The 15000-nt window shown below is 38.7% G+C and overlaps 1 protein-coding gene across 1 annotated transcript in view; it reads left to right on the top strand.

Moving 5' to 3' along the window:
* ARHGAP15 (Rho GTPase activating protein 15) overlaps positions 1 to 15000 on the top strand; it is a 316032-nt gene that overhangs the window by 285643 nt on the left and 15389 nt on the right. Inside the window, exon 13 of the mRNA XM_042877717.1 lies at positions 6803 to 6908. Coding sequence (XP_042733651.1) covers positions 6803 to 6908 — 106 coding nt within the window. The remainder of the gene's footprint in view (positions 1 to 6802; positions 6909 to 15000) is intronic.

The raw sequence follows: 15000 nt of genomic DNA, 5'->3' as shown, positions 1-15000 counted from the left end.
CGATTACGTGGTGCAAAGGAAATGGCAGAAAATAATAACTTCAGAACAGCCTTGATGCCGCAAATTTGTAAGAATTTGGTAGCGTTCTCATCTTGCATTTTCAGGACAGACACATTCATCCAGTTGCTAGGAAAACCAAATAATGAAAACATAGCTGGGATTTAGCAAGTTCCACTGGGAATTACCTATGATAGAGGGCAGGGCTGCACTTCCTCAGAACATGCTCCTGCTGTAAAAATTCACAAACCTGGCATTCATACAGGCATCTGTCGCTTGCTCTAATGCCAGTTCATAGTATACATACAAACATCTGCTTCCATGCACAAAGGGATACAGAACGCTTGACAGGTCTGTGTTAGCAGGGTTCGCAATGCCAGTTCTTTATGCAAAAACCCTAATGCTTCCCGTCAAGCCATTAGAAGTGATACAATCAGCCCAGGCCCCATTAAGCCATCAGTGTCCACCTGTGATAAAGATGGCCATTTGTTTTCTTAAAGCCCACTTAATGTCTGCTTAACTCAATTTGTCAGGAAATGTAGAACAATTTCCTCACAGCCTGAAATTTGGTAGTGGTTCAAAGTCAAAAGGCCAGGTCTAGTCTTATTCAAATGATATAATGAACAGTCTTCAAATCTAAATCTCCCTTGGGGAGATGCTGTTTACTTTTTTTTTTTATGTTAGAAGGAGGAAAAAAAAAAAAAAAGAAAATGTATGCTTTTCTTTGATTACTAAAAATATTGAATCCTTTTAACCCCTTCATATGGGTCATCTCAGAAATGAACTTCCCTGCTTCCCTCTTTTGCTGGAGGTTAATATACTAAAGGTTAGACACAGCAGAGCAAAAATATCAGAATTACTGTTCGCAAAATTATTTTCAGCATATTTTAAATGTCTCTCTATCAGCATATAACTTTACAGCTTCACCACCTAAAACACATCTCCGGCTTTCACTGACTGGGGGATCTCCTGGCGTGCCAGTTAGGGGCCCAAACCCACCTGACTGTAGTGCCAAAGGCGCCGATGGCAGTGAGCTAAAGGAGAGTGCATTCGGTGGGAATTTTGCCTGGGGAAAATGAACAACAGCTGAATAAATATTACAGGATACGTCCCTGTCCTTGTGATTGTTCTGTGAAGGTTCCCATTCAGTGTTTGAATTTTTGTGCAAGATGAAACTCAAGATACTCATCCCCATCCATCCCCCTAGGCTGCTGCAGTCTCTATCTGCCCCAAATTGCTGTCCTTCACCATGTCCCCAACAGGTTCCATGGGTGAGGATCAGGGGATCCCAACCAAAGACTATCCTTTGTGCAGGTACCGGGGACAAGAGAAGCCTATGCAGAGGAGGGGAGTGGGGATTTCCTGAGCACCCTGGTCTGGTAGTGATGCCTTGTCGTGTTTCCACCCCTCCATGCAACAAAAATAAGAAGCTGTGGTAGGGCAGAGCACTGTTGCTGAGACATCATACTGCCGAGAAAAAAAGGAGAAAAAAAATGATGTATATAGAATAAATAGAATTCCTCATTCTAAAAACACATACTGATAGGTTCAAGAAATTAAATTAAATTAGAATTTGTGATCTTACAGATGCTGTTTCTGTATCTGAAAGTCATTTTTTGGAAGCATGAGCAACGATTTGTGTTTCCCTGGGAAGGAGCGCAGGTTAAGCGTCGCAGCGCTGTCTCTCTGCTGGCTCTAACTGCTGTTGGGGAGGTGCGTGACGGCCTCGAGTTGTGCATTTGCAGAGAAAATATCACACCGGCCAGATGCTCAAGTCTGCTCTTTCTGTGCAGAAAAGCCCGTGCAAGGCGAAATACCAGGAAAGCGCTCGGCACATTTTCCCGACGCTTGGTAGAAGTTAGCAGCAAAGCACGACTGTTCCAGTTGGGATCAGAAAAACCATTAGCTATCAAAGTCCTAAGTCTAATTAACCCCCAAAATTGACTGACAAAGATCATTCCTCTTCTATGCTGCCTAACCGGTTGTATGTACGCTGGGCATGCAGTACCTAAGTCAGATGCCGCTTTGTTATAATTAGGGCAGCAAATTTTGTTTTCTGTTTGGTACTTGCTGTTACATATTGCATGTAATGTATGGCACTGTTAAGGGAAAAAAATTGGAGTCAAAGTGCCTGGAAAGTTAGGTCTGCTCTGTAGCACTGTGAGATTGTTGACATCTGCCGAGGTTGGAGAGCTCAGTAAGCAGGAAATGGGGTGTCACTCTGAGTGGTAGTTTACCATTATCCTGGCATCCTAATGAAGTGTCTGCAGTGCACAGAGCTTCTGGATGGCATCTTAACGCACGGCTAAGCAAAAGCACTTCTCTCCTTGTCACTGTCATCCATCTGCCTGCACCCTACTGTAGCCAATGGGATGGAACCATGCTACAATGTGCTATAAGCCATTTAGAGTTGCACATTGCATAATCAGTCCCATCAAATATGTAAAAAATGACTATTATTGGTTATTTCCCTCAAACTCTGGCACCTGGAGTTTGATGCATTAAAGTTTAACTTTTGTAAGTGCTGTTTTTCTCCCATTAATTCCACATATATTTTTGTTAAATGGGACTGAGTTGCAAACTCATTGTCCTGGGTTTTGCTAATGGATTGCAAAAGTTATATGAATATTCATTGTAAACTCCACTTTATATCACATAGGATGAATTTATCAGTTTCCCATACAGAGAGGTTTCACGCAATTCTCATTTTCTTTTGCAACATCTATTTCTGAGGCATTAATAAAAAGTAAAATCAATTCAGATCACAAATTGGTTATTTTCCTTATAGCAAACATTAGTTAGTTCAAACACTTTTTATAGATTTTTTTTAAAGCAAGAAAATATTTTACAGTGTATCTCCATGAGACAATTGCCTCAGTGTATGACAAGAGATTAAAACTGGGAATTTTATGCTGCATAGAGTAATATTAAAAAATCCTGGCACTGAAAGTATTACAAATAATTTTTATATAGATATATATATACATACATGTCTGTATATTTTACCCAGCGTGACTTGCAGAATATGAAGATTTACCCACTGAAGGAAGAGTTTGGGCCAGTTGACATCCCTGAAAAAAACATCAAGCCAAAACTACACTGTCTTTTAAGCAAATATTCACTCCCTGATAACACCAAAGCTATCAAGGACTGGGGTTAAGCATAGTGTGTCAGGGCCAGCTTCTAAAATGGGCAAGAGCAAGATGAATTGGCTAAGTCGGGTGTTTATTTATACAAACAAGAGGGCAGAACATAATTTAGTTGCATCAGGAATTTTTCACAGACATTAAAACTATAGCAAACAGAACAGCGGGGATGCTTGCACAGCAGCACAGTGGGGAAGCTCACAGAGCGTCTGCCCACACTATGGCTGGCTGTAGCCAGCGCCATAAGTCTCACAATTTCATTAGCACTCAAAAATCCACCTAAGCCACTCAGTCCCGATTGAAAAAAAAAAAAGAGAGAGAAGAAAGAAATAAAGAAACAAATCAAAAAAGCCCCAAACAAGGTCTGTCTTTCTCTCAGCAGCTGAATCAGTCACAAAATGTTGGAAAAAACTCTTGGCTGGCAGATTTTGCTGTAGCAACAGTGTATGACGTTTTAACTGCAGTAGAAGTCTTTTCCAAAAAAACAAAGCAAGGTGAGAAGAGCCCTGGAAGAAAACAAGAAAAGCATGCTACTGAAAAGAAAAAAAAAAAAAAAAAAGAAAAAAGAAAAAAAAAGATTAGATGACAAATCAATAGTTTGATATTTTATGCAGAATCGTAAATCATTGTTTTTTTCCAGCAGTTCAGATGTGAGGCTTGAGAGCATAAAAAGAAACCATGGCTCGTGATAAAATTAGGCATTAATGTGAGCCATAAATGCCATTTAACATTAAACATGCACGAGCAACTGAAATGCCTGGTAAAGGGAAATGGGTAAAACTATACAAAGTAAATCAGACATGAATAATGCAGCAGGTCTGAGGAGGGTCATGGGTCAGACTCCAGTACCTTACAAAATAATGAATGCATGTCAGGTTAGAGACATACATCCCTTCCTAGCAAACGTGAGTTATTGGAGATAAACCCTGGACTTCCTGTTCTGAAACAAAGTGGCTTGTTGTAAACATCTATGTCCATTTAAAATTAATGATTAAAAGAAAGATTCTGGGGGATTTCCTTAAGTATTCTTTATGGACACGAGTGCTAGAGGTTACTTTCTTCATTCATTTTTAACCAGCCACTGTTAATGTTACAGACACATCGTGTTTTCTTCTATGCTCAAATGTTTATCCAAAGCTCATTTGCAAAAGAGCTTATATAATATTAAGTGTTCTTTCAATGCATTCTTTATTTAAATATAAACAAGAGAGCATCTCCACTGTGTTGCTCTGTTAAATGAAGCCAGCCCTATTTTTAAAGACAGTAACCTAAATTCTAAATATACGTTCTATGAAAATATTGCACAGAATGCCATCTGTGTTCACTGTAGAGTATCTGCTGTAATTATCACCTACAAATTTCCTACAAATTTCTAAAAGAAATGCAAAAATGAATGTGTCCTCTCATTCTTGATTTTACAAAAGTGATCGTGACTACAATTTTCCTTCTGAAATCTTCACAAAGAGTCTAACTTCCATAAATGGGAATCTTTTCCCCAGAATTTCATCAATTTTCACAATAATAGAGTATAATGAAAGATAGCATTTCACTTTATCAAAACTGGTCTGTTTCATTTCCTAGACTTAGCTGGAGAATTTAGCAGCTGTTCAGAGTGTTTTCCTGCCTTTGCACGACGTATTTCTAGGTTTCATGGCATAGCACAGAGGGCAAAGCCTTCTCCATGGCTATTTACACTAATCCATGTTTAAAGATTTACCCCCTCCATTTGAGAATGGTAAAGAAACAGCTCGGGGGGGGGGGGGGGGGGGGGGCCCCCTCGCCCCCCCGAAAAAAATCACTTTCCACCTTCCTACTTAGGGAACTGAATGGGGAAAATTTCTATGAAACTGGGGCTTTATAGAAGTAAAGCAACTGCATAGGTATTGAAACTGAAACATAAGATCTTGCATCTGATCTGTTAAATATTCCATCAACAAGGTCAAGAGTAAAGACAAGCTCAGCCATTAAACTGAAGTGAGAGTAAGCTTTAATGAAAAAAATAAGGAAGAATAACTAAAAAAAAAGGGATAAAAAGAACAGTTTGTCCTCTTCACTTTCTCGCGTGGAAAAAGAAATTATTTTATACTAAAAAAAAAAAAATAAAGATAAAAAGTGTATATAGCATCTAAAAACAAACAAACAAAAAGTATCAACCATTTTAATGAAAGAGTACTCAGTATTTTCGTGGAACTATAAAAGGGAGTGAGAATAAGTGTTATGGCAAAAAGCCTGGGCTCAGCAGCTTTGTGTGGGAAATGTTGAAATGTGACTGTGATTTATAATGAGAAAAGGTATCTACAACATACAATTTTCTACCTAGCTGCAAATAATAATTCATAGTGATGTCCCTTCCAGATAAAATACCTTTGCAATGTAGGACTCATGTGGTAAAATGATCATGATAAATGTCAGACCAGTGCAGGTAACGGCTTTACAAACCATTAAGATTAGCTGGCTCTTTTTTTTATTTGATGATAACAGTAACCATGCTGTGACTCTACGTGGTAATAATATCTCAGTACTGATAAATGCCAGAGCCAGGCAGAGGTGTTTATCATTCTCGGTTCAGAAATGCTGACTAAAGTTACCACATGTTGCCTGTTTTTCTTCTTTTAAAATAGGCTAACAATTAACAAATAGGCTGATTTGCAAAATGATTTTTGGTATGATTTTTACGTATTCTGTTCTTCAGTGCAGAGCTAAATCTCTCTTCTCCTCTATGGCAATACCTACGGCATTGGTACAGTGAGATCTAAAATGAAGTTATATATCTTTGTAAATCTCATGGAATATTGTCTTTGTTTTAATGACACTGGGTTTTATTTTATTTATTATTTATTTTGCAATTAAATCTTACGAGAATCTGTAGGGAAGTTGGTAACTAACCTGATATCTTTCTTAATCAGCACAGAGAGCGCAGACACTTGCTTAAAAAGAGCGTAATAAGCTCTTACCATACTAAATTTCCTCACACATATTCTGTACGGACAAATTGTGAGTGTATCCTTGTGAATTTTGTCCCAGTCCCAGTGTTTTGATCCCATTGAAATCCATTAAGCTTTCCTCAGCGAAAAGTAAAATAGAGTAAAATAAAAATGAGTTTTTATTGAAAAGTTGCAGTGGAATAGTTTCTCAAAAGAATTGATAAATTCTTTTGTATGAGTATGAATGAAGAAAGTATGAGTAAAATGAATAGCAAAATATTTGATATTTCCAAACACAATAAGGTGTAATGCTAGTGATAGAAATTCATAAATATAGCTAGGTTAATTATGATAAGAATAAAGGAAACAAGGACTGCATTAGAAGAGTGTCCACTGCAGAATTTGGATCACTGGATGAATGTAATTCCGAAGTGAAATTTCACTTAAGTTGTGGGTCTCTTACTACTACTAGGAGATATTAAACTTACACTGACAGTTTAATAGTCTAATAAAAGCATAAAAATGTAATTCTGCAAACCATCCTTTAGATGTAGAGGGCTTTTAATCATTGTAAATTACTCTTGCTCTCAATTAAGAACATGGAAGGTATGATACATTCTGTTTTTAACCACACATTAATTATGGCTTTTCTTGTTAAGATACCAGATGCAGTATTAGGCAAAGTACTATCCTAAATGGCACTCAAAATATTTTTTATCTTTTCTTTCCTCTTAGAAATCCAAGACAACGCCGCACGCATAAAAGCTGTAAAGACCCTGGTAAAAAAGCTCCCTAGGCCAAACTATGACACCATGGAAGTCCTCTTTGAGCATCTAAAGAAGTAAGTAGAACTGTAGTACAAAATAATTGATAATTTTAAAAGGAATCTCTGTGTGGTGTCCAAATCTTATTGGAAACGTCGTCCAAAATACAAAAGATAATTACGTTCTTTGGCAAAACGAAACATGATTTATGGTACCTACGTATATCCTATTTCTGCTCAATACATCGGTACGTCTAAGCAGAAGCTGCAGTTTTTCCTCCCTTGGTGCAGTTAGATGGATCAGATTTACTCATGAACGCTGAACTGGGCAAATTCACCATGTTCCAGTGTGCAAGTCTGACTTACTCCAACTGCAGTTGGAATTACTTTTGGATCAACATATTTTCATCATCCAGTCCTTGATGTTCAGTTTGCTTTCTAGCACTCATGATATGCTGAGGCATGCATTAACAGAAAAATACTTACTAAAAAAAATATGCTATGAGCTCTTGTATTACCTGAAGAATCTTGTAACAGCACAGAATGTCTAAGAAGTAGTGAAGAGTGACTCGGAAGTACACCTTTCCTCTACTAATGTTGCTGAGATATGACAGAGGCAAAGAAATTATACTGTGAGGCTCCTCCTTGTCATTCCTCTGCAGTTTCCACACTCACTGAGTTCAGTTTTTAAGAGGTTTCAGCCCACAAAGTCTACTCATGATCTCATGTTCACCTTGGGTTTGATTTTCATGTTTTGCAGCGTTAACAGTAAAAATAAATGTAGACCACGTGCTCTTGTGGAAACAGACCTGCAGCTGTTTTACGTGATGAATGACTGTGCAGAAATGGCAGACCACAAGAGGGGGTCTTGTGGTTCTATAAGCATATGAAGGACATGATCCTGTTCCTCCCCTCTTGGCTGGTATTTAGGACTAACTAGTGCCATTTTGGCACAGTTACTTTTTAGCCAAATAACCCTTAAAATCGAAGGGGCTAGGCAGGATTGAGGGACCAGTGCAGTCTCTGTACACAGAGAAGCATTTCATGCCAGGATTGACAAAATGAATGAATGACTGCAAATAAAAGACTGCTCCAAGCTTAAAATGAATGATGCCTTTATGCCGACCATTTCTGTTGCATTCTCCTGACATGTATATATTAAAGATCCTTTAACCTGTCGTGTAGCATCCAGCTGAACAGGCAAAATGAAGTCCATATAGCTGTGGGAATGTCCCTATTTAATTAAGGATGGAAAAATTTTAAACAGGCTATAGAAGGACTTAGTTTGCCCTTGCCGAAATACGTTTTCTGTGTATTCATCTGCAGTAGCCTGTGCACATATTCTCTCCTTTTGAGGGTTATTTGGAGAAAAAATGATAATTTATTACTGTCAATGGAGGACTAAAATGGAAAATCATTTCTTGGGAAAAGCCTGTGAGCAAGAAGTGGGTACAGGCTGTCACTAGACCTATATCATATACAAAATTTACAGCATCAAACGTGGCATCTATCCTTACATAAAGAAAGTTTTGTTACTATGTTTTAGGGGAAAGATATCAGGTATACACAAAAAGTCTTTGATCTTACAGTTAAATCACTTGATTGATACTCTGGAGACCTGGGTTCAGTTCTTGGCTTTGAGAGGATATTTGGTGTGACCTTGGGTAAATCATTTAATCTCTCTCTGCCTTGGCTCCTTGTTTACAAAATGATGATAATGCTTCATTTATCTATTTTGGCTTTTTAAAACATTATCTATGAGGGACAGCAATTTTCTCTAACTGTGTATGTATAGAATAATTGGCAAAACTGGACCAAGATTGGTGTATTGGGCTTTTGCTGTTGTTTGGCATGGGTTTTTTTGGGTTTTTTTGGTTCTTTTTTTCTTTTTTTTTTTTCTTTTTTTTTTTTTTCCTGGGGGCTAGGGCAGGAAACAAGATACTTCTTGTAACTGAGATAATGAATTACCAATATTTCATCATGCATATATTCACAATATCTGGTTTGACTGCTGATGGGAGTGTGGATTCGTGGATATACTGCATAAATAAGCACATGTTCTTATCCAAGTATCACTGCAGAAAGCATGGTGAACACAAAGGTTTGCCAATGCAGTGTAGTCACACAGTGATGTAGAGTAGAAAGAGCATCAGAGCATTATGGGTGGGATCTCCTAAGTCTCTCTGAATGAGGCCAGTCTCCTATGCCACACAAACACATCCCCGGGGAAGGAGAGGACTCTTCCCTGTCAGTAGTAGCGGAATAGATATTCTAAATATCAAAAAATAGGGAGAAGCTAAAATGTTCCCTTGAATTCGTAATTAAGAAAGACAAGTCACAATGGCCCCATGGCTCCATAAATGGGAATATAGAAACATACGTGCATTACTATTAGTGGCAAGTTGTTTATATTATTAAATCAGAGGAAGTTCTAGTTGCCAAATATTTGAAAAAACTAAGTAAACTTGTTTAATTTGAGGCATGTTACTGCAGTCTCCATATTTGCTTGTGCAGACAGTAGTTCTTGCCGAAGGTGGAACTCATCTTCAAGGGGTTTCTCATGGAAGCAGATGAAGGACCTGAGTTACGCTGTTTCTGTGGCAAGTGGGTGTTCAGCATGAGAAATCAACTTTAGCCCAGAATGCTGTGTTTATCCTAAATTGCAGATTACAACAAGGATGCACTATGGTCCCATTCTGCAGTGCTTCAGTATGCAGAAGCAGTCCAGATTAAGCACATGTAAATGCACTTCAGGTGGATCTTTCCTTAGAAACCCAGACAAAGCAACTGATGAGAGAGTAAGAGAAAGGCCTGGCAGCAGGGATTAACATCAGTAACATATATATTTCTTAAACCATGCCTTCGGAAGTTGCAAGAAGTCACAGTGTAGTATGTGAAGCCAGGAGAAGGATTAAATGCTTGTAGTTGCAGTACCTGTTCTTCTGAGTATTTTGAATTTGATGAAAAAAAGTCTGCTATTCATTTTTGCTTGAAATTTATACCGCCACTCATATAAACAGAAGAGAAAATATGGAGCTGAACAGATTTATTGTATGGCTCTTTCCAGTCTAATATAACAAACTGCTTTGTTAGGATTCATGCTGAAAATAACTGAGTCCAGCTACTATTAGGTTTTTATGACCTCTTCCTGAAGATGACCAAATCCAACATTACAAAATACATGAAAGAAGAAAACAAACTAATAATAATAATAATAATAATAATAATAATAATAATAAAAAGAGTAAGGATTTTTTCAAATAAAGGCGACATAAAGCAGCCTGTTCTATTTGAGAATGCTTGGAGTCTTCACCTGAGTATACAGGCCATATGTTTATGTTCTATACATTTGTGAAACAGTCACACTTCCTCAGGACTCAGTTCTTCCCCGATACTTATTTACAAGTGGTTTTTACTCCCAGACAGAGTGAGCTAACCACAGCTACCAGATAAAAGTGACAGACCGTTCTGCTCCTATTTTGCAGGCATACACAGGGCATGGGATGATGCAAAAACCTTGCAGTGTCTCTGTGCACAGATGTGAACAGAGAACAATCCATCCCTGCCCACTAGGACAATATTGTCAGCGATAATTTATTCTCACAACTATAATTCAGTTGAGTCAGAAGGACTTTTCCCTCTTTAAGGATCTCACAGCATTCTATGATCAGCACCTAACCCATTTTTACAACAGCTATCACACACCTCTTAGGAGACACTAGGAGCTTAAAAGACTTAAAGACTCCGCATAAACCAGCAGTATAACTGAAAAGCCTAGAGAAGGTTGGGTTTTTGTTTTTTTTTTTTTTGCATGGAATCCTCTGCAAAGAGCCCCAGACCCTCTCTCCCCCAGTGCAAGATGCGTGAGGGGAGGTGGTGGCTGCGGGCGCCTGGCTGAGCCCCTTGAGCTGCGCTCCGAGCTGGCGCACTGGCCGCAGCTCTGCTCCAGGAGCTGTGTGCCTGCATTACACAGTGCTGTGCCTGAGCTAATAAGCTGTGCTTATTAATGTTAAATTAATGAATCTCAGCCTGCTCTGCTTATTAGGTTGAGCTCCGTGCCACCACGAGGCAGCTCTGCGGCTCCCAGGCCCGAGCTGTCTCACATCTGACCAGGCTGGAGCACAGGGCAGCCAAGCTGGAGTCTGCCCTTACACATCCATGTGGGCACCTCTGCAAAGGGATGCACTGCAGGCAAAAGCCCTCGCCTTGCTTATTATTCTCCTGCACAGAACAGGATAATACATGTTATTTACAAAAGTATAAAATGGATGTGGAAATAATTAAACGGGAAGACGGGGCCAGCCTGATGCAACCATCGCTCTCCCTTACGTGGAAAGCACTGAACCCAGATGCCCAACTGTGGAAGATATTCTTCCAGCAGCAGCATCTGCCTCCTTGGCAGGCACTTCAGGCGAGTTGTCTGGGGAGCTCTGCAGTTGCCTCTTGGTCTGTCACGTGGATCTGTTACTGTGGCCTATCTGGCTGCCTTGTCCAGACTGAAGCCAATTCCTTTTGATTCACCTTTGAATCCAAGACGATCCTTTTTTATTATTTTTTTTTCTCCATTTTTCTTGTATAGTATATAGCACAGCAAGACATTTTTAGACACCATTTGGGCTTTTTGCCCTTTCGGAGACAGACTCATGATTTTTTTCCTGACTGCTTTCCCCCCACCTAATTCATCCCTGTAACTGTTTGTATGCATTTTGGACATAAGCTCCTCATCAAGAGTAGAATTAATTACCCAAGACATACCCACTATCCAGTATACTGTCTAACAAAAGTATTAAGTATTGCAAGATTCATAGTTTATCTGTTTTGAAAAACAACCTTCCCCCCATGCCCGTAGCTCTATGGACAGAGAAAGCACCCAAGCTGAACAACGCAAACACACACACGCCCCTCAAAGCTTGCAACACAGCAGCTCCATTCTGCAAGGCATTGGCTTTTACAAGCAGCATGCAACTAAACGGACTTATTTCTACCTATTAAAGATTGGAACAAAAAAAAAGCCTTGCATAGAAATAAGCCCACAATAGCCTGCACAGCAGGAAGCGATGACAATGTGATGACAAGTCCAGCAGCCATACCCAGAATTCTGAGGGTAAATCAGAAAATAAAGTTAAAGTATGGTAATACTAAATAGGGGATGTCTGCAAACTTCTTTCTTTCTGTCTGTCTTTTTTTTTTTTTTTTAAGTTGGTGTAAGAAAGATGTAGCAAACATATGTGATTTTCACTCAGTAAATTATGTGTTATAACAGCAGTTTCAAGCAGGCTTACATACTAAATCTAGGCTCAGAAGAACCCTTTTTTCACATGGCAGAAAAACAGATTATATTAAAAACTGTAGAAGTCTTTTATTTAAAAAGAAAATATGAAAAATGAAACAGATAAAAGTTGTGTAAAAAAGGAAAAGCAAGACCATGAATGGAAGAATTATGCAACAAATATTTGTGGAACCTCTGAGAACTTGGGGGAGACTGAAACCCAAAGCATGGATGGGCGTTCAGTTTTTACTTCAAGTAAAATGCCCACATTCAGGCATGTGCAGAAGAAAGTTCTTAACCAAAACCATGAAAAACAGGGAATGATTCCTAAATTATTTCATGAATTAGGACCTTTCTTTAGAATCAGACAACTCAGGAGCTGCTCTTGCTCTTTAGACACAGGACAGCAACAAAGAGAAAAGCTGAGCCTTACTCCTACAAACTTAGGGAGCAGCTACTAGAAATGTGAACAGGAAATGTGAACATCATCTATCATCAAAGCAAGTGGGTGGTTGGTCAGAGTAGGAAGACACTCAGGCACCCCGACTAACATTTGAAGTTTTGCATGAAGTCAACTGATCTCTCTCTAGAAAAAATACATATGAAGGCATGCTCTGTCTGCATACATGCTTTTCTCTGTTTCAGCTATAGACAAGTTTCACAAAGGAGCTGGACCAAGGCCAGATCTTGTCCTATTTACTGTAACTTCTTTGGGTTCAGTCTGCAGGAAAAGAGAAGAGTTAAACCTATTTCTCTCTGCTGAAGTACATATTGGCCTACCAAACAGTTGCCTTGATAATTAGTGACACAAGACAATGTGCACCAGGCCCAAGTGTGCACAGTATAGGAGTAATAATAGTTACTGAATTAAAGGCAAAAAAGAAATCCAGAATGCACCTTTATGCATTCTCTTTGTGTTCACATTGTGTGGGGGGGAAGGTATCTGTGACAGAGGTTTCTGCAGTCATGCCTTGTCCTTCTTCATGTGAAATAAGAGACTTTGCAAAGTTCACCCATTCCCTGAAGAGTACGTTACAGCTTAGTGGCTTTATAGAGAAGAATGATGAGGAATTAGAAATGCATTTTCACCTGAGCTTCCTATTTTCATAACCGTATTTAAAAATATAAACCCTGATTTTCATAACAATCAGACAAATAATTATGCTTGGTACTTTTCAATGCTACCAAGCTTCAAAATGTAGTGAACTGGTGTATCAGCAAATAACAGAACGATAAAAATAATTAACATAGTTTTAATTTAAATATTTATGATACGGTTGACTCTGTGTCTGTACAGCCCCATTGTGCTAGGTGCAGTACACAAATACAGAGAGATAGAGCCCCTGTTTCAAAGAGCTCCCATTGTTCATTCCACATTACTCAGTATCAAATGATCTCAAAAAGCTTTTCAGACATTAATTAAATCTCAGAACTTCCTTTTTCAGGTCAATAAGTTTTATTATCCTAGTTGTGTAGATGGAGAAAGTAAGGAATGACGAGAGTAGGGCACTTGCCCTTGACTACAGAGTGAACACTTCTCACTTCCACTCTCTGCTGTCTCTCAGCTTCCCCCAGCCCCTCAGCATCTTCCAGCGTATGGCCATATGCACATCCACACTCTGGGCGTACGCGTGCATATGGACAGCACATCTCAGGGAAGGCCAGTTATTGCTAAGTGCTCTTCGTTTAATAAAGACCATGTGGGAGCCCTGCTTCTGGTTTGCACTCACACAAGCTTCAGTAAAATATCACTGGCAAAGTTAATTTATGAGATTTTGTAACCTCTTAATATTGCTTGGGGTGAGCGTTCTTTTCAACTCAATTGGTTTTGTTGGTGAAAATTAAAAATGCTCAATTCATTACAAAAAGGGCTTTTCCCCCCCCCTTATTTATTTATTTATTTATTTATTTATTTATTTATTCTATTTTGAGAGATTGAGCCGTAACACATTAATGTCCAGAACCAAGCCATCAATGGGTAAATTGCAGTGCTTTTCTGACTAAAGATGCAGGATTTTGCTCACAATAAGGCTGCAAAACAAATAATAGGCTTGAAGTTTCTTAAGATATTCATTGAAACTTAAGAAAAAAGTCTTTAATGCCAAAGTGTCAGTGTTCTGTGTAAAATAATTAATATAACACAATAGGATCTATTCTACTATCGATTGAAAGGGAATTTATGCAGGTAATTCATTAAGGCTGGTGGGAGTTTGGCATGTAAATCCCCCAGCACTTTGATGGGAAAACAGACCCTGACTGTTTGATTTTTACTTTTTCATAAGCCATAAAACACATGCTTTTCAGTGACAACTATAAAAAAACAACAACAAAAAGCAAATACCTGAGCAACTGTGGCAATGGATGCCTCTGCTTTGTGAGACTTCTGAAATGACATCAGAGCAGATAATTTTTCATGCTTTGGAAAAGATGCAACAATCATTTCAATCACTGTATTGGGAGAATCAATACATTTTTTGCTCTCAGAGAATGGTATTTTACATTCTAGCATTTCCAGGCTATCACCTTCATACATCTCTTTTTGTGGTCAAGTGCACGATTAGTGCTTCTAACAGTGTATTGGCCATTCATTTTCTTATGAAGATCTACAAATTCTTGTAAATAAAAGCCAATCAGAAGAAAAATGAAGAGGAAATCTGTGGACTGGAATGTACCCTACTTGTAATGGGAACAAAAAGCTGGCAATGAAATATAAACCTAAATCATTGCAGAATGACCTACTTTAAGGCATTTGCCAAAGAGACAGTGTTTTAGACAGCTCCTCTGAAGTAACGTCTTTATGTCTATGCCATCTACAGATTTATTATTGTTCTTTATAAAAGGAAGAAAGGAAGAAAAGGAAGGAAGGAAGGAAGGAAGGAAGGAAGGAAGGAAGGAAGGAAG

The sequence above is a fragment of the Lagopus leucura genome, unplaced genomic scaffold, assembly GCF_019238085.1.
Source record: "Lagopus leucura isolate 7727_CA_CO unplaced genomic scaffold, USGS_WTPT01 Super-Scaffold_100019, whole genome shotgun sequence".
NCBI classification, from domain to species: Eukaryota; Metazoa; Chordata; class Aves; order Galliformes; family Phasianidae; genus Lagopus; species Lagopus leucura.
The sequence above is the reverse complement of the archived record's forward strand: the minus strand, read 5'-3'. Positions and strand labels throughout refer to the sequence as shown.